The 24,479-nt window shown below is 39.5% G+C and overlaps 1 protein-coding gene across 5 annotated transcripts in view; it reads left to right on the plus strand.

The window, feature by feature from the left end:
• The first annotated feature begins 15,629 nt into the window (after nucleotides 1–15,629).
• ARHGAP29 (Rho GTPase activating protein 29) overlaps nucleotides 15,630–24,479 on the plus strand; it is a 51,565-nt gene continuing 42,715 nt past the window's right edge. For 4 of the 5 annotated variants that reach the window (XM_042030152.1, XM_042030154.1, XM_042030155.1 and 1 more), the window contains exons 1-2: nucleotides 15,630–15,732; nucleotides 18,471–18,816. In XM_042030152.1, coding sequence (XP_041886086.1) covers nucleotides 18,555–18,816 — 262 coding nt within the window. In that variant the 5' untranslated portion in view covers nucleotides 15,630–15,732; nucleotides 18,471–18,554. Of the gene's footprint in view, nucleotides 15,733–16,123; nucleotides 16,442–18,470; nucleotides 18,817–24,479 lie in introns of those variants that run through there. The other variant, XM_042030153.1, reaches the window with a different exon arrangement.

Below are 24,479 nucleotides of genomic sequence, written 5' to 3' on the forward strand. Positions count from 1 at the left end.
ACAGAAAAACTTTTTTCTTTTTTTGTACAGAAAAAATATTATTTTTTACTTTTATAGGAAAACATAAATAGTGAAGTTTTATCTCATTCTAGCAGAAGAAAGGAATATATTACTCTTCAGCCTTAAGGGATTAAGTTGCATGTCTCTAAACAACGTGAGAAAATTCTCTGTTCCTTCCTACATAGAGCTACACCCTAAGCCACAGCTGAAAGCTCATCCTCTCTGCCTGCCAGCTAAGGCACAGTTTATAAGGTAGAGCAGGATTCTTCACTCCAGCTCAGCAAGAATGAACCCACACAGTCCATCTTAATGCAGAACATATAAATAGAAGTTACACGTTTAAATATTAAGTAAATAATCATCCAAATTACATCATTCCAAGTCAAAACGCAGCTGCCAATTGCCCTGTTATCTGAAATGAGAGTGAGGTTTTTGCCACAAGTAAAGACATGTTTCCTTGTTATTATCAAAGCTTAGTTAATGTACTGAATGTTCACACACTAGTTTATTTCACACTAACTTGGTGGGAATAGCATAAACAGGTAGCAGAAGTAACCAAATACTCTATGGACCAAACCTGTAATAGCTGTGTGTAACTAAGCAAATATAAATATAAACTTAATCCTCCTAATTATTTTCCTAAACTTAGTCATGCCAAACATTTGACCTTCAGAAACACCTGTGCCCTAATTTTTAAGCTTGTTATATATTTCCTTTTGTAATCTGGAATTGTAAATCATAGGGCTTGACTCACATGACTACCAGGGTAAATGAGAAGCAGAGCAGTTGTGTTGTCTGGACTGTATTGTTCAAATACCTTCCAGCCCAAGAACCCCTGCAGTCAGGCAGGAAAGGAGGGTAAATAAAATTGCTAATAGCAGGCAAGAGATCAAGACATGCAAGTACTGAGTAGCTCTCACAGGCACATTTTGCAAAGTTTACTTCAGGCATCACTGAAATTGCTGTTTCTCAAATGGGTGCTCAACAGGCTCATCTTCTGTGCCATCTCACAGCTTAAAGGAATTGTTCCAGTTACGGGGGGACCGACCTTCACATTTTAGGAAACATGTGTTTCTACTTTTTCCAAGATCTTCTTGGTAAGAAAAACTGAAGCTTTTGTTCATAATGGAAATAAGACTGGTGTAGAAATGTAGCACAACCATAGCCTGTGCTCTTTCTTCTCTGGGAAGAGAATATCTGTGAGGAAAAGACCACATGCCTGAATTATGTAGGACCTTAGGGAAAGCAGAGCACTGACTCCTACACTGGGTGAAGGAGGCAAGCAAAGTAGTAACAGAAATCTCAGAAAAGAAGGTTAAAATGAGCAACAAAAGTCTGGAGAAGGAGGAAAGAGAAAAGGGGGGAGGTCTACAAATGTAATTTAAATTAATAATAGTTTTTCTTTGGAAGTTCTAGAAGTGAGTATTGGAACCACAGCAGCAAGTCTTAGACTGCAGTTTATTTGATTCAGTTGTGGTCACATAAGCAGAACCTCACTGATTCAAAAAAAATTAACTCATCTTCCAAACTTTTGCATAATAATCCAAACTAACCTTAAGGTTCTCCAAAAATTCTAGATTCATCATCAGCCTTTTGAATACAAAATGCAATGTCACAGTGAACATAGTGCGAATATTTTGAGGATATTTTCACTTGTGCTCTTTGAATTTGCTGCATTTCAGTAAAATAACAAGTTGCAAGTGAGCTATTAGAAGAGTGGAGCAAATGTTAGAATAAGGACTAAAGTGCTCTAAGGTTTGCTTTAAAGCTACGTAGTTTTTGTTCTTCAGAAGTATGATGTTATAGTTTGTCTTGTAGAATTTCATTCCATTTCATGCCTCAATTTCTTGGAATCAACCATTTTTTCTGCATTATATTAATGATATCTTCTAATTTTTTTTGTCAATAGAGCAGTGGTAACATTTGTGTCAGGCCATTAATGACTACATTGGATTCACCATTAAAAATCATTCAGTACCCTACCACTTTTACCCAGTTCTTTGCCTGTACTATAATTCTTTTTAAAAATACCAACTTTCCCAGCTTAATTAATAAATTTCTGAGTAGCACCATATAACGTGCTTTATTAATGTTCAGTTCAGTCACATTGTGTGATACATTGTGTCTTCCTAGAAAATCAAGTTATTTTTGAGGAAAGCCCAGCTAATCAAATATAATCTTGTCTACTCTCATTATTGAACACTTCACTATTTGGTTTAAATTATTGCAGTCAATTCAAATTCAGGGACTTTTCAGACATGAATAATTTCTGTTCTCTCCCTCCCTTTTACAGTGAGATACTGTATTGCCTGTTCCCTAGTTATATACCACCCTGACTTTATTGGAAACATTTCCCACCAAACCAATCCCACAGTCTTATTCTAGTTTGTTTCCAAATTTTGGAATTAATATTTTCAGCCTATCTCAGTATTTCTTCTTCAAATACCCATCTCCCAATTCTATATTGTATTTGTTTATATCATACTAGCCGTAGGTTGAGGAGTATTTTGGGATTGGTTTTAGAGTAGTAGGGAAAACTCCCTTCCCTTCAAACCATTTTCCCAAGAACAAGGTGAAGCTTTGCTAGAGTAGCCAATGTGATACCTAGTCCCAGAAGGCGACGTGAAACGAAAGCTCCAAAGCGTGCTCTGCTCCAGCACTCAGTGGAACAGTCACAGGCAGGTGACAGCCGCTGGAAGAGCAGCCGGAGTCGTGCAAGTGCCAGGTGTGCCACAGGATGGTGCCACAGGGTTAGCTTTGTCCGGGACTCAGCTGCCGGCTACAGTGCTATAAAAACCCAAATGCTAAAGGAAATTGTGATATACACTTAATGGACAGCAATGTCTGCATTTGCTGTGCTCTGGACAGATAATTTAAATTCTACACGTGGGGTATTCTCTTTATCTGTACACATCAGACCTTCATTCCCAAATCTCATGTATGTGTTAGGGGAGACTGTGCACTAAGGACAGGCTTTTTGCTGGTAAAACAGCAGAGCACTCTTTGCCTTCATAACTTCGATTTTGTGGAATATCTGTAAAACACGTTGTGCAGAAATAACTTTAGTAGCCCAACTATTGAGCAAATAATTTACAGTCTCTTTTCATTTAATTTACTAAATGTGTATTAAATGAGCATATTCCTTCTGCTGTCATAGTAGTTAAACCAGTCTAAGTCACTGTTGGTCTACTTTGGGTAATGTTTCAGTAGTTATGGGAGCAACGGAAAAGTGTATTTGTACAAGACACCTGAGAAACAGATATTCCATTCCTTTCCTGTGGTATGATAAGGTTCTTTACATGAAGAAAAAAGAAGTTCCCAAGAACGCCTATGTAACTAAGTAGTTGATGTGAGTATCTGGAGAGTGATGTATGGAATAAAATCAAAGTGAGCTAACATTGTCAGGTACTTTTTGTTGTTTATCACAGAAATTTATCTTTTGAGCTTAAGAATAAAATTATATCATTAACTTCACTCTAGTAGGAGCCCTGTATATTATTAAGACCCCTCTGTCTCTCAGGTGAAGATAGAATTGTTAATAACTGTTGCTTATCATCCTGGTTGTGGTGTTGCAAATTTTTACTTACTTTGTTTATCATGATTTTCAAGCCTTAGAGGCCTGGTCTTGCTTAAGCTGTTTTCCTTTCTGCAGTGGACATATGAATAATGAGCTATCACTGGTTTATTCTGACTTTGATTATAGTCTGTTGAAATTTATTCTATCTAGGCAATATTGTGATAAAGATGCTCTTGTCAAACTCCCTGATATTTCATCAAACTGTCAAAATGTTGTCAGTAAAAAACTGGTTTCAGTTCTATTCCAGAATGTTAAGGTTTCATTTCACTTGGAACAGAATCAGGCAACACAAGTGAGGTTTTAAAGCTTATTACAAAATACTTGATAAAATATGGTAGAAATATAACAAGTGCATAACAATGGCAGACTGTGGTTTGAGTCCATACATTTAAGTATTTTTATTTTTCTAGTCTAATTGTCTAGCTACTCATTTGGAAAAAGGTATAAACTTGCTGTTTTACTACTGATTTAGGATTTGAATCTTGAGACCCCTCTTGACATTCTGTGTGAATAGTAACTACGGAAATGAGAAATTATGACCCAGAGTAATGGTTGACAACATTTCATGACAAGAATTATTGTCTGAATAGCTTTGCAAAATTTAGGCTGCCTTGTGGAATAACACTGCCCACCTGATCATGAATCGTTACGAAAATTTCCCTATTTCACCACCAATGAAAGCAAACCAGCAACATTCCCTTCCCCATGCAGATCTTTCATTGTAAGGAAGCAATTAAAGATTTCACTCATAACCACAACTTATTACAATAAACAGTTCCTCTTCTTTCTCATATCTGTTCTAAGTCTTCAGGGAGGAATTATGTTTGATGACACTTATAAACTCAAACTTTTATTGGAACAGTTACACCCAAGAAACTCATACATTTTCATATGCAAATGAACCTATGAAACTGCTCATAACCATGGGGCTGGGTGCTTAACCCACTTTCATCAGAAAGAAATCGCAGTGCCTCACTCCATAGGTGCTATATTAACTGACAGGAATTCAGGCAATGGCCTCCAGGTGAAGGCAATTAAGCTATCCTACCAGATCTGGAATGTGTTGGGAGGAATTCAGTGATTGGTTATAAAGGAAGGAAGAAAAGAATGTGTCCTGCTTTTCCTTGTTGGGACTTGCTACCACCCTAGGGATAAGGGGACTGTTTATTTTCCTCCTGAAGGGGTGGGAAAAAAAATAAAAAGTTTTATGTTGCAGGTGAAGCAGGTGATCTGAACAGATTAACCCACTTACTGTATAGTATACATTCAAAAACATTCCTTTTCACAGCTTCTTTCTCTTTTTTTAGTTGTATGGATGCAAAGCAGGAACAATCTGATCTACCTTATCATTTGCCTATAAGTTTCTCTGTCCATGTTGGAGGCTACAGGAAATCAGCGCTTTACCATTGGAATAACAAAGAAAAAGTAATTTTAAAAGAAATGCATTTATGTCATGCATTCCCAGTGCAGAGATATAGGTCCAGAATGGTCACAGATTCTCCCATATTTGGTGACACCACTGCTGCACACTGAAAATTGAAAACAGAACTTCACAAAGAGGGAAAAAAAAATATCAGTGGAATTTTAACTACAGCCCTGTGCACTCTGGCACCGTGGTAAACCACAAAAAGTACACACAAGTGTGCTCTAATGCATTTTGAGTATGTCTTCCTGTGGTCATTTTGATGTTCAAGATGTTATGGTGCTGCTCTTTTCTTCTCTTCTCCAATTCATTTCTGTTGTTGCACAGTGGCATTGATGGAAGATCTGTTCCTGCAGCTTGTTTTGATAGAGCCTGTCTTCACAGAACAGGTTTTGTAGCAGGAGCCAGATTCAGAAACCCAGACTGAATCTCAGTACAGTAGATTTGACTCTCAGATATCAAAACTAGCAAAAAAAAAAAAAAAAAAAGTCATTCTTTCCAGCATCTGTTTGTAAAGCTGGGAACCCCCCCACTACAGAATGTGTTTGCTAAAAATTAAGTCTCAGGAGAGGATTACAGAAGTTCATGGGAGAGGAATTCACTGAGAACTACTAGATACAGAAGTCATGCTTGGCTCAGGAAGTTTCTCGGCTGCAAATGGCTGGAAGCTCAGGAAAATATTCTTGTCCAGTGTTTTGTATCTTTCTTAAGCATCCATTCATGGATATTATGAGAAGCAAGATACTGGTTCTACTAGACTCTTGGTCTTACCCAGCCTGGTCAATCTTATTTTGAAGCCTTACCTATTTCTAGTTCCAGAGGTCCTTCTACCTAAAGTCTATGTTCTCAAGTTTTTATTGCTAAAAAATCCTTGCTTGAGAGGTAAAGTACCAGAGATTATAGCAAATCCCTTGTAGTATTGAGATTAATCCGTAACTTAATATTTTCTTACATTGATGCCTTTAGTTTTGAGTATGTTAGGTACCACACATGGAGTCTGTCAGATTAGGACCTGATCTTGAATGTTTGTGTCTTTTCGCTGTTACATACTCACTACACTGTGATAAACTATGTTATTAAAAAAAAAATCCTATTACACAGTACCTTTAGATATGGGAGTATAAAAGAAAAATAGAGGTATCTGTTACTACTCTCCTTTTGAGGCAGTAACTGTATATGTCTATATTCTGAGCATAGTGATACATAAACTGTGAAGACAAGATAACTGTTGCTTGTACAGTACATGTACCATGTGACCGTAAAAAGCAATACATATTTCTCCCTTTTATTTCCTTTCCAACTTCTATTCATCAGAGAAAATTTTTGTTTCTTTGTCTGATTTTGACCATTCTTGTTGACCTTCTGCGTATCTCCTACCTTTGAACTCCCTTAATATTATCTCTGAGGATTTTCTTTTAGCTTTCCTGCTTGAGCCCTGCAAGACCATTCTCTGACATACCTTTTGAAGTTTTAGTAGGTCACTGACATACAGCTTTTACCTGCCATCAGACTTCAAAGCCTGTAATGTTTGGCAGCCAAGCCTGTCTCGGGAATTTTTCTATTGGTTGGGAGAACTTACTGAAATTAGATGGCAAATGTTCCAGCAACACTGGAGTCACATTCCTACGCTAAAGAAGATTGCCAGTGTGGCTTTGTTGATTATATGCTGCTTCATGGCTGCATCTGGCACTGGAGGCTCTCTGTCTGAAGAGGATAGTCTCCAAAGCTGTTTCACAGAATAGGGTCAGGGTGACAAGGAAGGAACTAGCCCAGGTTTGTGGCCTGCCTTTGGTAAAGTCTTCAGGTTTTAGATGAACAGAATTTTCATCTCTGTAGACTTATACCTACTGGGACTGCTCTTCCCAGAGCAGCTACCAGCGGTGTCTGCCAAAGCAAAAGGACTCCATCTGCAGTCATCCTGACCTGGCACGAGGCTAAGTCTCCTCACAGAGGCATCCCATCTTAAGTGGGTCCCCCATCTTTGTGAATCATGGGGCAAGCTGGGGAACTCACAGGGCATCCCCAAGCATTCCTACCAAGACAATTTATTCAGGAGAAAGCTGAGGAGGGTCTCTAGTCAGAGTGCATTCTGCCATAACTCAGGCAGTATCAGTGGCTTTTCCATTCACTAGATTTGCAAACTTACCAACTTTGATTTCTCATTCTTGCTGTTATCAAACACAGTATCATGCTGCTACCATGCCAATGAACCAGTCATAACTTGGACATGGATTGGTATGGCTTGGGTTAATTTATATTTAATACTGCAGTCTTCTAGTTATATATAATTCAGATTTCTCATTAGAACTACAGACTTGTAAATAATATTTGCTAAAAATAAACTTTTGAATATCTATCAGTAAGTGCAAGCCATTTATGGCTTTTCTCAGAATAAAATGTTAAAATACTGTGATTTTCAATGCAGTGAATTGTATTCTATATTTTTATGCCACATACATAATCAAAAGTAACAGATCTTTATACAATTTGTTAACCTATATCCGTAAGTATCGCATTGGATTATTTTACCTAGGCAAGATGACAGAAATAGATCAGTTCTATTACTCTAAACCTTCTGTGATTAGTATCATATTTCAAAATATATGCTGCTTTTTTAGATACTATGTTATTTTCTCAGGTGTATATACATACATATATATATATATATATACACACACATATACTTAAAATAATAATGGTCCTGATTCATATTATTCAGTAGAGAGTTTCTGAAAGAGCAGAAAGCATGGCTTCCATTGCACAAGAAAATGTTAAATAACATTAAATAACATGTCATATAAAACAAGGCCAGAGTCTGTTCTCACATCTGTTATTCTAATATTATATTGCCATAGCATCTGCTGTCTTGCAGCTAATCAGATTCATCATTACTATTTAAAGTGAAAACAGGAAACAAAACAAAACAGACAGACCACTGTTGGTGTTGGATTAGGAATTTTTGAGACAAGTCCAGTGAGAGACTGATGGCACTTGGTGTCTATCTCAGCCTATGGCCTGCAGGGAATTCTGCATTAGGCACCTACACTCCCTGCATTGTGAATGGGAAGATTTAGGAGCCTCATAATAGGCTAAACAACCTGTGCCCTGGGCAAAGAGCAGTTAAGTTCAGTAGGAAATCCCCCTCAGGATTTCAGATGCTGCACCAAGGCTGGGAGCCACTCAGGAATTGTCCCTTGGGACCAGGCATCTACAATTGTTCCATCAGAAACTGGATAGAGTTCACTATTTTTACTGAAGCTTTTGTACAGTAATTCAGGGATCAGCAAACTCAAAGATAAGTCAGAGACACTTAGTAACTTGTCTTTAAAGGGCCCGTGCCTTTTCTACTTGCATTTATTTATATGAGATCTGTTCATATGGACAAGTCTCACAACTGCGTAGCAGATGTTTCTTTCCTCTGTAATTATATCACTTGGGTGAAGATCCAATATTTTGAAAGAAAGGAAATACTGATGGGTGGAAAAGCTCAGTTAGAGTCGAAAATCTTCTCCCAGAAGCTCTGTCTGAAACTCATATTCATGATCGAGAAGCATTCATAATTGCCGTTGACAGAGGTGACCAGGTGTTTGTACATGAGAAATACCACCCACAAATGAAGCAAATTGTTATGCAGGACTAGGAGTAGAGCCCTCTCCTGATGCTGGTCTAGAGACATGCCACAGAATTCTCATGACAGTATTGCCACAGGATCTGCATGCACTGGCACAGAAGACACCGGCAATAGCGCTGTACTTTGAAAGCCTATGCACACATCATAATCACTTTAGCAACCTCATTGAACAATATTATACCCTCTAGCATCTATACATGCACCAGTGTTCAATAAAGTGTAATATCATTTTAAAGACCTCCATTAATACAGGTGATTGAAACTACTGTATCACAAAGCTGACTGTAATACTTAATTTGGTAAGAAGATGTTAGAAAGAACTTGACCGAGATATTCAGGTTACAAAGTCCAGGATGAAAACTACTGAATGAGCTCCTTGTACAAAAAAATACTTCCTCAGGTAATGTGACCAGCATATGAAATTCAGTAAAGCTTGAGATCCAGTCATTATAGCTGGATTATGTTTTCCTAGCCTTGCTAATATTATGGTCAGATGCTGCTTTTGTAGTTGGAAAGAAGAGTAATTGCATAGCTCTACTTTAGCATATAACTTCATTATGAGCTTTAGTAAAAGGTGAAGTACATCTTGCTCTCTAGTGAGGAGAATAACAACCTTTATTTCCCAGTCCTTTTGAGTCCTGAAGTACCAACCAGTGGCCATTAGTTATGCACAGGAGAATGCAGTTCATCATCTTTCCCTCACCATGTCCAAGCACTCTGCTCTAGCTGCAGTTCAGATAAACTTTGAACAACACACAGGCACAATAGTTCAGTTTCATCACGATTAGCTCTGTTGTCCTTACCAGCCAATATTGGTCATCTTTATGCTTTAACTACACTCATGAAACAAGGTTCACTTGTTCACAGCAAACATACATCATTGTATCTCAAACATATATATTGTCATCAAAACTGAATCTGAAACAGTTTCTTCTTGAACAAACTACATAACAACCAAGGTATCAGCAGTGCTGATCTTTAGCTGAATCTCTCTTTTATTTATCTAGGCTCCAACATAAAAATATGATCTCTGGCAACAAAACTGCCAAGTAGAGTATGGAAGACTAGTAGAGTCCATAAGACGAGCACAGAAAACCCTGAGCCACAATGAAAAAAACCACTCCAGGTTCCCCTTAAGCAGGTTGTGAGGTTACAACTCCCTACCCCATCACAAACTAGTACACTTTGATTTGCCACCTTCGAGGCAGGCTGTACTCGCTGTCTTGGCAAAATGATCTGAGTGAACTTCAAGACCTTTAACTATAGGGGTTCTTTTAACCTAGATCATTTTGTCAGGACCGGACTGAAACAATCATGACACAACATCAGAGGCAGGAGAAGGAAGGAAGAGGCAAAAGCATGGATCTGGAAGTAGAAACCACTTAATCACATGTAATGAATTTGATTGCTGCTTAAGGACCTTATGTGCTCTCCCAACCTGAAATACACTGTTCTCCCTGGCAGAGAACTATTGTTAGAGGAAAAATGGAATGTACGTTAAAAATAGTTCTGAAACTACTGAGGATTAAGGGGTTTATTTGCTACATTTGAATTGACTTACTGTTGTGTTAATAATTAGTCAAATTTGGGGGAAGGAAACATTTCTAGCCACACTTTTTTTTTTTAACCTGATTTATCAAATTCTTTAAGTACTAAATACTGTAAAGAACATGAAGCTGAGAGCAGCGATAGCCAGTGCTTGCAGAAGGACTTTGTGTGCTCAGAGCAGTGAGACAGAAACCCGGCAACAGCAGGAGTCCCCTCAGCACCCTGCAGGCCTGCTGTCCTGAGGGCTTCCAGAAACTGGGTAACACTGTCTCTGTATCCTATAATCTACTTCCAACCTTGAACTCAAATCACAAAGCCAACAGAAGCTGCATCACAAGCCCCTTCGCTTGCCAGGCAAATCCAGCACCGACAGCTTTGCTTACCACCTCTCTCAGCTGGCAGGCAGCAGCCCTACTGCCCAGAGCACATCAGACCAAGAGCTGCCCAGCTGACAGCTTTTGGCAGGATACCACCTACAAGGAGTTCCCAGCCAAACCTCCTGTTCCCTGTAGAAACACGCTGTTTCTCTGCTAACCCTTAATTGTTGGGCTTTCTCTGCCTTAAATCCTGCTGGTACCGGTAGGGCAGGTGGGGCTAACTGAGCCAGGGTGGTAGCTTCAGGCCTTCTGGCTCCCACAGCAGCAGGTCGCTGTGCCGTAATTACTGTTGGTTAATAGTGTGTTTGGCAAGCTGCGAACGTTCTGGAAGTTGTTTCCTTCATGCAGTCTTTCCTCTCATTCCTCACCACCCACTGTTCTCCTTGGCAATTGCTAGTTAAGGTGGAAGTTTCTTAAGAAACTGCTTGTTAAAAATTTGGAAATGGGGTGCTGCATATGCCAGTGGCAATCCTTTTCCCTGGAGAATTAGCAAATGGAGTTGTTCCGTGTCCAGTTGCATTTCTCACATTGTGCTTCCAGCCTTGCATAATTTTTGAGGAACAGTTTAAGATGTTATGTAGCTCATCCTGAGCAAGGCAGGATGCCAGGTAAGAGGGAAGACCAGTTGATATAACTGAAAAGAAAAAGTCAACAGTTTGGGGACATCAGGTCTGATAGTAACTGCTCTGCATCAAGCTAAAAACCAGCTAGATCATCTGAGAGAAAAACCAGACAATAATTGTGAAATAGAAGAGAGATTAGTGGAGAAGAGGACTATTAGCAAGGGGAGAGGTGATTGAGCGAATATCTCCTGTAGAAAAGAGACCTTGTTCATTACATTATAAAGCATGGATGGATTGTCTTGGGGGTGAATTACAATGAGCCATTAAATAAAAATTTCATTTTTTAATACATGCTAAACTATGGATTTCATTTCCCTTGCTCATCTTTGTGGTCTGCCTTGAAGACTAGTACCACGAAGAGAGAGATGGCTGATCCCTGTGTGAGTGGCACGCCTGCAGGAGATGGGGTGCTCCTGTTCTCTATCAGTTGGCTCTGCAGGTTCATACCAGTACACAGTGGCTGCTGTAGTTTCACCCACATAGCTCCCCTAAGGGCATCAGCTGCACTGACTGAAATGCAGAGTGTTCTAGGAAGTGTGCATGAATCTTATGTCTTGATGGGTTCTCAGGTAGGTGGGTGGTATTTATTATAACCAAAAAGACCTTTTGGTGAGAGAAAAAATAAATTCTTTTATAAACCATCAGTAGACAGAAGAAGGCTGGGGGAACAATTTTCTGAGTTTTCTCAGACTTCATAAAAATAATTTTCAGGTTTGACTTCTAGCTGTTCTTCAGTAACAGTTTACTAAAACTTACAATATAGCAGTGGGCAGGTTTTATTTTACTAAAAATGTCACATTATTTCCTTTAACAGAAGCTGAGTCTTGAATGTTTTCTGATACACAGATTATGTTGGCCTTTTACAGGAGCCTGTATATAAATTCTTGAAAAGAAATGGTTTATGGAAATACTTCTTGAGAGCAGAATTCTGCTTGTCGGAATGTAAGCAGAAGGTAGAAACTTCTACCAACTTACGTCTCTAAGTAATCAGTTAAAAATTATTTAAAGTGATGCTCATTGTGGGGCCAGAGTTGGGTTTCTTGCTGTTGCTTCTTTTGCAGATGTGGCAGTTAACAATAGTAGCAAATATCCAGGTCTGGCACTGAATCCTTATTGCTTGCAGTAAGCTATCTGCTCATAATTTATGTCTTCCATCTAGTCTAGAATATCTGGCACTTCTGCACATAGATAGAATAGAGACAGTATTTTGAAACTGATTTTTTAACAGAAGTTACTTTCCCAGTTCTAGTTACATTAATGCTGCAACCTAGAAATGTTTCATCTCTAAACAGTGACTGGAAGCTGCAATGTAGAGCAGTTTTCATCAGGCAGGTGTTTCTTTGGATTTCAAAGGGACTTTTGCCGAGTAAAGTAAGAAACAGGTACTTGCAGTTTGGGGGTTTTGTTGGTTTGTCTTTATTGTAACAGAAATATGCTATAGCTTTTATTTCACCTTGGACTCATGCTCTATCAGGAAAAAAAATGTTAAAAGAATCATAGAACTGACTCTTACCAAGTTGGACATTTCAGTGCCTGCTCTCATGAAAACTCAGCATTTTTAATGAAAACAAATTCAGTTTTGGTTTCTCTTCTTGGAGACTACATTGTTGAGACACTGGACACTTATTGCCCCAGTCTTCACTACTTGCCTAATAGTTTACCTAATAGTTCATTCCAAGTAAACTATGTTAGGTAAGTGCAGAAAAAAAATTACTTTAAGCAACTTTTCACCTGCTCAATTTCTGTTACTGTCCTGAAGCCTGCATTAGTGATGCTGTAGACTATACTTGGCTGAAAAGGGGCATTTGTCTTGTGGACTAGTAAAGGGTGACCAACATACAGCAGCTGTCAGACCCTTAATCCTCTTTCCAGTTTATCTGCTGCAGCAAAAGTTGCAAGCTGTGATGTACGCCTGGCCTTTTATGCAAGGCACATTTTCTTGAAGGTAGATCTGTTAGTTCCGTTTCTCTTTCATGTCATATTTTCCAAGGCAGTTTAGGAGGTAATCAACACTATACAGTCTGAGATGTGGTTGCAGCTGTTTTGTGCTAGATTTGATTCAGGGGGAGTGCTGACGATCTGTATTCAATTTGGCAGCCAAAGTGAAAATGGTGAGGAAAAGAGTTCTGAACAATGAAAATGAAAAAGGAAAATTGTTTGTTGTTTTGCTTTGAGGAAAACCCAAAACTTCACTTAACATTCCCATAATGCAGCAGATGTGGGCTCAAATCCTTTTTTCAAAAGATGTTTGAAGCTAGGCCTCCCACAATGTAGAACACTTTTATGTTTTAAATCAAAAGTAAGTGAAAAAAATATTACAAAAGCATAAAAACATGTAATCCTAGTATTTCTATTTCTTTGTCACTTTCAAGTTGACCTCTAGAACTGGGGGTTTTTTTTCAAATAAACAATTCACCAATAAATTTGCTGAACTCTTGTATGGACGCAGGTTAGCTTATGTGAGAGCTGACATGGGAGAGACAAGACTGTGGAGGAATTGGAGCATAATGAAGTGTATGTCTACTTCAGAAACAGTGGAAGGACTAGAGTATATATGTACTTGGAACAGCTGAGTTTATTCTTCCTAGAATTTTCTAAAATGTGCCTGGGAATGGTGTAGTTATAGAAAGATGAAGTCACTTCTATTTTCAAAAAGAGTGTCTGCAAGGATGAGAGACTGCTGTAGCTATAGGCTTTTCTTCTGAACAAAGGTTTGGCTGACCAAATAGTATCCATTGCTTTGTATTCTATCTATTGATAAGTATAGGTGGGATTTCTTGTTTATCTTTTTTGTTGCTATTGAACACGTATCTAATGGTTTCAATGTCTTTTCCCCCCAATAAACCTTTCTTTTTCTGATGATGTGATTGTTGATTGTACTATTTAACCTGCATTCCCTACAATACTTCCTTGCTTTCACATTAAATTAGTTTACAATTGTTTACTCTGGCCTGATTTTGACATTTGCAGGGTCGATTACCTGAATGATCAAAATCCTTTTGAAGCTCAGAGTATTGTTTTCTTTTTTTCCCCCATGCTTAGAAGACTTGAAGAATGTATAACAGTTATTTATAACACTGGATTTCTAAATTTACATCACATTTTATTTATAAGTTTTCAAGATGAAGAAAACTTACTGAACAGTGGTTAACATTGACACTAGAAATAAGAAATGTCACAACTTGTTTTAGTTTAGTTGTTTAGTTTCAGGCTTTATGAATTCCAAAAGAAATAAAATTATTCCAGTAGAATAAATAATGGTAAATATGGAGAGGAAGGATGAACCAAGGGGAAAGTTGGTGCTCTAACACAAAATCCTGCATGGGAGTGGCTGGGGAAGGAGGCTGGAGCAAGGATGGGGAAACTCAAGATGTAAAGCCTGAAACTGCTAGCACTGAGGAACTGGGCTAGGAATTAGATGATGAGGGCTTTGATATGTTATTGAAAGTAAATCCCATTCCTGAACTTTGGCATTGGATCTAAGATTGCTGAATTTAAATGGCCTTTTAATAGCGAGAAATAAAGTGTGGGTTTGTAGTCCTGCATCTAGAAGATGGAAAAGCTACTGCTGCCATCAGTCACTGTGAGATGATGTAACAGAAGTCTGTACTCAGGTCTAAAGGTCGTGGTGTTGCTGAGAACTATCTGAGTTTCTGTATGATGATGTAAATTTCTGCTTTTCCAACTTCTCTTTCCTCTTAACCAGACAAAGGTGCATATATCTGCACATGCAACTAAATTCAGAAGCTAAATTATGCCAAGATTTGGGCTGTCTGGGTAGGTGAAGCCACTCCCATCCTGGGGATATAGCCTGTCGTTATATATTAATTTTGTTACTGCTCTCATTTTCATTAAGTAGCCAGCAGGGTTCATCCAGGAATAAAAGCAGGCTTAGTAGAAAGTGTGTGCGTGCACACGTTACTCACCCATAACAATACTGGAAGCTGTACAATGAGCGAGAAACTGGATCCAGGAAAACAAAGTGTGGGAGGTTGAGCATGAGAAATTTATTCTGTGCTTTGCCACGGTGTTTGTGTTTCTTGTTGGCCAAATCACTTAAAAGCAAGCCTGTTTGCTAAATACCACGTGGCCTGAATTTGGACTTTTCCTCACTTTTGCAGCTTGTTGCGTGTACCCCCGTTGCTCCTGTGCGGCTCCTTTCCCCGCGCTTAGCACGCACGCTCAACGGCGGGTGTGTCTCGGCTCCCCGCGGAGGTGCGCGCTGCGCGGCGGGCCCGGCGGGCGCACCCTCGCTCCGCGTGTCGCTCCCTCGCTCCGCGTGTCGCACCTGCCGCCGTCCCGCTCCCCCGCCCGCCGCTCAGCCCCGCTCCCGCCCGGGCCCGCGCACCGGCGCTTGCGGAGCCCGCCGGGGGCGTGTCCCGCCGGAGCCCCGCCCCTGGAGCCGCCCGGCCAATGGCGGAGCGCGGGCGGGGCCGGCAGCGGCGGCGGAGCGCGGGGCTTGCTGAGGGGAGGGCGCTACGTGGGCAGCGGGGCGGCCGTGCGAGGGGCCCGCGGCGGCGCGGCTGCTGCCTGCGCTCGGCCACCGCTCTCCGGTAAGCGCCGGCCGTAGGCACCGGGAACGCCGCGGCGGGACGAGGGGGGGGAGCGTCGCTGGTCGCCGTCGGGAGGAGCCGTGGGCGAGCGTGGGGCAGGGCGCCGGTGAGCCGCCGGGCGAACGGGGGCGGCTGGAGGGGCCCGGCGCCCCCCTCCTAGTGCGAGTCTGGCCCCAGCAACTCCCACCTCCCCGCCCGGCGGTTCCCGGGAGCGGTGCCGGGCGCTTCCCCGCGCGCCCACCTCCGCTCTGCCCCGCACCTCTCGCGGCCCCTGCCCCGTACCTGCCGCGGCCCCGGGGCCCGCGCTGCGCGGGGGCTGCCAGCCACGGGGCCCTGCGGTCCGGGGCGGCCGCGGGGCGCCGGGAATGTGCGGAGGGGTCAGGGCGGGGCGCCGACCCCCACCCAGGACACCGGGAACGGCCCTGCCCTCGGCCCGCCAGCGACGTGGCCCCTTTTTTCCTTTCTTTTTTTCTTACTTTTTTTTTTTTCCTTCTTTCTTCCCCTCCCTACTGGGGAAATTGTGCTGGGAGAGCAAATTTTTGAAATATCTGCCGCTTTATTTTTTTTTATCTTTTTTCCGTCGGGACGGGCAATGGCTCGCTGTGAGCCAAAGGAGTCTGGAGGCGTTTATAGCAAAGCTGGTGGATGCTTTTCGTTTTCAAAGCCAGAGTCTCCTGAAGAAATATGAAACACTTCTCAGTAATGAAAGGCATGTGTTCTGGGAGGGAAACTTTCCCCATCTGCCTTGTAACACAGGAGGAACAGACATAAGGGCTAATATTTATGAGGAAAAGGTGCCTCTTGTGCTAAGCTGCTCAGCTTTGGTTTTCTCAAGTTTTTTTCCGTTCAGAAACACTTTGTCATCACTTCCATAGTTTTCAAAGTGTTGGCATTTTTGTACTACTTGTACAAAAAAGGCAACATTTCTAAAATAATACAGCTTTAAAAGCATGGGCTTTCCACTGAAACAGGTCTAAGACATCACGCTACTTAAAAAGTTGACTGTGAAGCTGGCCAGACTTAAAAGAGACATGTATTTTAAATAATATGAAAATCTTTCTCGATATAAATAGATATCACACTTGTTAAGAGGAGAGAAGGTTATGTGGCTTGTTTTGCCTTAATTGCAAAGTAAAATTGCAAAGTAGCTTTGTAGCCATGAGAATTATATGTGGGAACAGAAGAAACTTACTTAAATACTATGTTTAATGTAAACCTCACTTCAATCTACTTGAGGTGTTTGGAATTACTTAATTATCTGCATTATTTGTATAGTGTCATGAGTACTCTTACAGGTACTGACTTTAAGCAGTAAACAGAAATTAGAGCAGGTAATTTGTGTTAAATTTTGAAGTTTTCTTCCCCCTCCCCCAGCACACATTCCCTGGAAGGCCTGCAGGTTAATTACAAAAACAACTGCTTTGACCATGTTTCCTCTGATATTTTTAAACTGCAAACAGAAATAAAGCAGAAATAATGGAAAAATAATTGAAGTGCATTAGAGTAATGCCTATTGAAATTCATAGTGGGAGTGTTCAAAGTGCTGAAGGTGCTACTACTTTAGTTGGTCTAACCAAATACAAACATATGCAGGAGAACCCGTTTCAACCTGTATTTTTTAGTTCATAATAACTTTTATTTTTAGGTAAAGTAATTGAATTTGAAGATTTGCTGCAGATGTGTCTGCAACCCACACTAATGTTTTAGCTGTTGTGTTCCAGTTTGGTTTTTGGTTGTTTTTTTTCCCCTGTGGTGTTTATGCTATACTGTAAACAATGAGAATTTCTCCTGGTGTTGAGAGAACAACAGCAGGCGTTGTGGGAGCTGCTGGAAGCGTACCTGACTCTGCCACCTGCAGTTTGCTGCTTTGAAATGAATCGCTTAACCTGACATGCCAAAATTTTCAGTAGCTTTCAGGTTTTTTGGTTTTTTTTTCTCCTAAAAGAAAGGAATGCAGGTAGTTGCTTAATTTATACTCCCCCAAATTTGTGCATTTTTATGGTGGAACTTTCTGAGCAGAGCAATATCATTCAAGATAACTGCACTGAGATTTGCAGATAAACTTTGATACTAAAATATTTTTTCACTCTCTTCACTTTTCTATGTCTTTCTTTTGATTGCCTTTCATATTAGTAGATAACAGGCTGAAAAGCCCAGATAGCTTCTTTGAGGATGTTTTCCTTTCCAAGACAAACTGTGATAAGCCATGGTTTTTTGCTTGGCACACTTCACAGAGAAAATTCATCCTATCGGATCAAGGCTGTGTATTGTCTTAAGAGACAGGATGCTGAATATAGCTTGGTGGTTCATGCAAGAAGGGATGTTGATCATAGTCTATCACATCAAGTGTTTTTGCAGTTGTATTCAGTTATAGTAACGTCTCAGGGTAAAGAATAGGTCTTGGTAAATGTACAGAATGCAATTTTTAAGGTTCGCAGAATAAATATTCGTGGAAGAAACTTTTCTCATGAAATAAGCATGCATCACGATTAGCTTTTGAAATAATTTTGGCATGCCATTGATTTTTTAATGCAACAATCTATCTACTGTACATATTTAAATAACTTCAAATAGTCAAAAGCCTTTATAGTACTCAGTTAGCATTTTTATGTAAAGCAGTATCATCTTGAAAGAAGTTTTGGATCTTGTCAGTACAAAAGTATTGCTTCACATATATTTCTATACTAATCAGCATTTTTCCTTCTCCTCCACCTCCTTCCCCCTCCCCAATTTTTAAGGGTTTCGCCTTTGGCTTGTCCAATGGACATCAAGTGGCAGTGAGTGTTAACTGCGGGAGCTCTACAAGTACAGCGGCTGCTGGGATGTTGGGACAGAACGGCGGCAGTAACAAGCGTGGTTTGGGATTAGCCCGACTGTCTACCTCCAACTTCTTCACCATCTCGAATTCAGGAAATTGGGGAATGGGGCGCAGCACCAAGAGCAGCTCTCTGAGCAGCATTAGCTCCAACTCTGACTGCTATGATAATCCTGTTGTGGATCCAGAATATATCATGCAATTGGTGAATGATGTCAGAAAATTTGCAGATGTGCTACTCTATTTGAAGGAAGCCTTTCTTTCAGAAGGTGTGTCAGTTTTCTTAATTCTTAGATTTTCTGAAACCCTAACTACTCTATTTGTATGTTCTAACTAGTGTTTGCTGTGGTTGTTTCCCCTGCCCTTTACCTTCACCATTTATCCTCCCTTCCTCTTCCCTCCCCACCCCCAGCATGACGATTACGGGAAGTGATGGTTTTTAGTTTGGGTTCTGTATTTCCTTACCAGAAGAGTGTAATCTGTTTCATAATCGTAACAAGGGAAAATAAGTTCTTAGCAGGCTGTCTAGGCTGATACCTAGGCTGATACTTAAATTTGTGAGACCATCAACCGATCAGTTTTTTAACCACTTGGACGTTTTTTCTAATTCCAAACAGTTCTATTACTATTTTGGTTATATTTCAGTTTTCTAGGCTGGTTTGGTCTTTGAAAGTCTTATACACTAGTAGTTTGAGTTTTAAGGTAGAATATAACTACGCTGTCTTCCTTTGCAAGAGAAGTATTTACCGTCTTCTGCCAGCAGGTGGAAACTGCAAATTTTCTTGCTTGTGAGAGGTGTGCGTTACTGTGTTCCTGTTCCTTTTGGGGAAATAGCATTAGTCCTGTTTTGGTCCTCAGCAGGAAAGCTTTTATCTAAATTTTGTGAGATTAATAGCTGAAATAACAACCAGAGCAGTTTTGTATAAGATGTCCTGAGTGCTGAGCATTTGCAGTCACCTCTGTGTTCAAGTGAGTGTGCCCACAGCTGAAATACTGCTGCTAAAAGGTGTGTGAACAATTCTTAAAAGAGCAATAGTTTGACACCAGTGCCCATGTCGTGTCCTTATAGGTTTTTGCCGAGCACACAGGATGAGCAGTTATTTGTGAGGTTGGGTGTCTGGTGGCTACTGAGAATGAAATGGGCATCCTGTAGGAAAGGACTATTAAAACACTGAAGTATTCCTGTTGCCATGCAGCAAATTAATTACTTGTCAGTTTAAAATTTTGAACTCAGAAGATCCAAAAAAACTAACATGGAAGACAGGAGTTGTCATCTTGTTTTATACTATGGTATAGAATTAATTTGTGAAACAGTGTTGTCCATTTAAAGGATTTATAATTTATAAAGGAAAGATGTTTCTTTTCCACAGTTGGGAGTGTTTTTTGATCTTTGTCCCCATAATATAGAGAGCTCCATAATGCTGGCCTTGCTTACTGCTGGCTGGAGACAACCTCCTAGAAGCTGCATAGCTTGGTTTGCATTTTCTGATGTTTGGAAATGTTTGCAATTGTCTGTCCAAAAACTAACAAAAACCTTCTGAGGTGGTTGAGCAGACTTCTTGTGCATAAAATTCTGGTTTGTAATGCTTGCCGCTTACCACCAGCCTGAAATTAGTTACATTAATTATTCCAGGATGGAATCAGTTGTGGGGATAGGAAATTAATTTCTTCCTTTTTAGAAGGGTTTCATCAGTGACTGTTTATATTTGCTTGGTAAGCATTCCTAGTCTGCTGTAGGTCTTTCAGCTTCTAACCACTGTTCCCTCAGCTTCTACATCAACCATTAGTTGTTGTATTGCCTCTCTGGCAGATTTGTCTAAACTCCTGATGCACCGTAGCTTCATGCTTGGCCATGTGGCTCCCAACTGTCCCCGTTCTGCTGCTGGGGTCTGCAGTGGTTGGCAGCTGATTGCCAAGTGTGCCTTCAGTGTCATGCTGACTGATGCTTGTATTCCCTGTTTGTGGTACCTGAGCTGTCATGGAAGAGCCCAGCAATTTTTCACCCATGGTTCACTTAACATTCATCTGATGTAGTGAACCAATCTTGGATGAAAAATCTTAAGAGATTTTGGGCTATAACATGTGTTTGTGTCTAAACTAGAACGTAAGTGCCTTGGGATTACAGACTTGAACTGTGTTTTGTTATGGTACCAATGCAAGTAGATTTGTAACATGAAGAATAAGTTGAAGTCTCTTGAGGGGAGTACTAGGTAAATGAAATGTTCCATAGATTCCAAGGCTACTTCTCTTTGCATTCCTTATGCTAACATGATTTAATTTCTTACAGTAGTCTCATTGTCATAATGCTGAATAAATTTTTGGTACCTTTCATTCAACAAAGGGAAACCCAAACCAACAACCAACCAACCAAAACAGCAAACCAAAACACTCTGAATGTAACTGTAGAGTTTAAAAGTTTGACAGATGTTTGGACATGAGGGAGCTGCAGTTGTCTCTTGTCTTGAGTGAAATACTGTGTGTTTCATACCTTTAGGTTCTTGCTGTCCCTTAGGCCTTGTACTCATTGGATGTAACATTCTGTTATAAATGCTCTGATCTGAGGCATAAGATCAAGATACTTTACTGTTGTTTTCATTAAAGGAGAGCTCTGGGCATTTTTTGAACCTATGTCAATAAATCCAGTGCTGTTTCACAAATCTTGTATTTAATTCTACTTGACAGGCTGGAACTGTAGTGGTGGTTAGTGCAACTGACTGCATCAGTCTCTTGGTCCAGTCTTCAGCTCAATTTCCAGATCAGCAAGATTGTCATGTGGCTAGTACTAGTAAGGACAGTTGTTATTGTGTTTTTGTGTTTGAACTGAAAGATTGTCTTCAGTTGTAGCATTTGTACTTTATGAAGTCAGAGATAATTGAAATTTATTGAGAAGACTCAAAATAAGTCAATCTTCTTTCTTATAAGAAGAAAATGAAAAAAATTCCCTAGCAATCCCTGCCTGGAAGGCTGGATTTGAGAGTGTATGTTGAATTAATACTTAGAAGACTCAGATAATTTCCTGTAATTTGTGCTATTCTTAGTGCTGTTCATTTGACTGTTCAGTTTTATTGATGGCATTCTGTTTTTCTAATGTGCCCCAGGTTTACTTCTTTCTGTTCTAATGTAAATCTGGAGTACAAACTGTTAAGACATAATGGCTTGAAAGCTGGTGAGTTTTCTCTGTGTTTTCTCTATGCTTTTTGAGTTCCAACAATAACATTTCAGCTATCGGCTCAGAGTGTGAGAAACTTTTATTGTTGCTTTCAACTTACACCCCTCTTTGGAAAGGTAGGACACACAGGGAAATACAGTCTAAAGGCTGGAGCCAATCTGTGGTTTTCAGAGTAGTGGCACTCAAGATGAGAAGTAACTTCCTATGGTAAAAGCGGTTTTAGGAACTGAGAAGTTGTTTGCTTCCCATGGAGACCTGCTGAGGGCTTAAAAACCTGACTATAGTACTGAAAATATTAAAGATTTTGGAGTGTGTGAGTTATATTTAAGGTGAATCTGGTAACTTGAAGAGGTTAGTTCTTGTCCCAAACATGCAGGACCTAACTCTTACAAACTTGTATTAGAGAATCAACCAGTTCAAAAGCAATATTGCTTATTGCATTGATATGCAAAGTTGAGAATCTTTTCAATAGGTATTTATGTATGAGGGTGGTGACTACAGTCCAAGCTTTTACTGCCTATAATAAACTTTATTGTTGCTTTAAGTAAATAATGCTACTGTGTGGTCTTTGCTCAAATGAGATTAATTTTCTCATGTTTAAAAAGACCACACAAAAGAATATTTAGGACACAGTAAAATGTCTCTTAATTATGAACTGAGAGTAAGTATTTCATCTTTCAACAGTACATAGTAGCTTTTGCTTGTATTGCATTAGAAAGGGGGGGAGCATTCCTGTTTCCCTACTCTGAAGGTAGTTAGCTACTAGTTTTGTGACATCTGCTGCTTTTTATTTTTTTTTAAGAAATGTAGTATGTACTATAAGGTCTGCCCTTGAGACTGTGAGAAATACTGTGTTTCATTATGAATAGCTCTAAGGGTAAAATTTGCATGTGGTTTAAAAGTGCAGGAGTAATTACATTTTAATATGTAGTCTTCTTGACTGTACTTCAGAATATATTTTGGAAGTTTTTGCTTGCTTTATCACAAACTTTGAAGTAACCTTCAAAGTGTGATGTTGTGTTCTTCATGTGGGTAATTCTGCATCCTTTTAATGAGCAAAAACTTTCTTCTTCAATTTCATCCGATCTTCAACTAATGTAAATTGTAGTTCATTCTAAAATGTTTGTATACTCTTTTTTCCCAGGTATCTTAGAAATCAGACTAGCAAGATAAAGCTAGTCTAGATAAATTATCTTTAATTTCTCTGAGGATCAGAATGTGTCTGATTTTTTAGAGTTTGATAGATTTTTGGGTTTTGTTTATTTTTTTGTTTGTTTGTTTTTGTTGGGGTTTTTTCTTTGTTTGGTTTGGCTTCTGTTTTTAAACTAAAGCAGAGGCAAAAGTACTGCTGAAACTGGATGGCCTGGTCAGGAATGTTTACATTCTCTTTATAGTAAGACCAATACTTTCAAAAGCATCAGGAATGCTACCTAACTTGAAACCTATCAGGTTGTTATTTTTGAAGGATAAGATACTCACCCCAGTGGGACTATCCTAAAGGTGTCTCAAGGTAAATAGTTTCCTCAAAATGAGGAACTTGTAATCTCTAGTGACTTCAAAACCTTCTTTTAGCACCACGGAGATTGGCGTTAATTACATGCTACACTAAAAGCCAGAAGCCTTTTACTGAATATAGTGCCTGAGGCTCAAAGGTGAGTGATTTCTCTTCAGCCCTTCCTGGCTTGATAATGTATATTGTCCCTATTTTTAGTATGATTAAGGCACTGCAGTATTTTTAGCATTCCATTTTTATTTCTTTATTTTCTTACAGTCTAAAATACTAATGTCCTTTTTTTCTGAGGCAGTGTTCTTTAAAGTCAGTTTGTCCTGTTTTGCTAGGGAAATCTGAAGTTCATTAGTTATTGCAGTGAAGATTACAGATTGAATTTATGATAATATTTAATACTAGGTGTAATTTTGCTGTTTGTTCTTTATTCCAATTTTGATGTTTCTCAGTGAAAGGTGCTGTCTTTGATACACCTTAAACTAGATGTATTTACCTGTCTAATGACACCTCATACTATGAATGCTTGGTAGGTGGGCAAACTGCTCTAAAGGAGGATCTGATAAAGTATTTACTTTTCTTTGCAACAGTTTCTGGAAGCAATGTTTGCGGGAGTTTTTTATATTTGTTTTGCTTTGAGGGCAGTTGGACTGATCTCTTTAGACTTTGTGTTGAAGATTTTGCTGCTTTTCTGCTGGGTAGTGTTTTGTGTGATAAATAACCTTTCACGAGAGAAGGGAAAGTAAAATGTGATCAGGGCAGCTAACTTTTGGGAACTGTGAAAACACAGTGATTATCAAATGTGTAAACAACCTTCTTGTGAATTATTAAATGACCATTGAGAATCATTAGAAAAAGGTAGAGGAATCCATGTAAAGTGTAGCACATTGTCTCTCTTATTCCATGTAGCACAAAAAAAAAGGAAAACAAACTGTCTAGTAGCTCATAAATAATATCACAGAATTAAAAATACTTGAGGATGTTGACAAATAGTCTAAAGTGGAATTTTAATGTTTATCACTTCCAGAATCTGTCAAAGTGTAATATGCTTGCAATATCTGAAGAATGATTCTGTGATTTATTATTAAAATATAGGTTTTTTGTACTTTGTAGCTCTATTCAGACTTGATCCACAAGGAAATAACTGCATGTTTTAAATGCATTTGCCTGTAATGAGATTGTTCATCCTCTTGCTGAACCAGATTAAGTGTTAAAAGGTGAATTCTGACAACTTGTATTTGCTGCTTTGGGTGTTATTG

This window comes from Corvus kubaryi, unplaced genomic scaffold (assembly GCF_017639235.1).
Source record: "Corvus kubaryi isolate FWS band 111438036 unplaced genomic scaffold, C.kubaryi_AGA036_p1.0 37334, whole genome shotgun sequence".
Classification (NCBI taxonomy): Eukaryota; Metazoa; Chordata; class Aves; order Passeriformes; family Corvidae; genus Corvus; species Corvus kubaryi.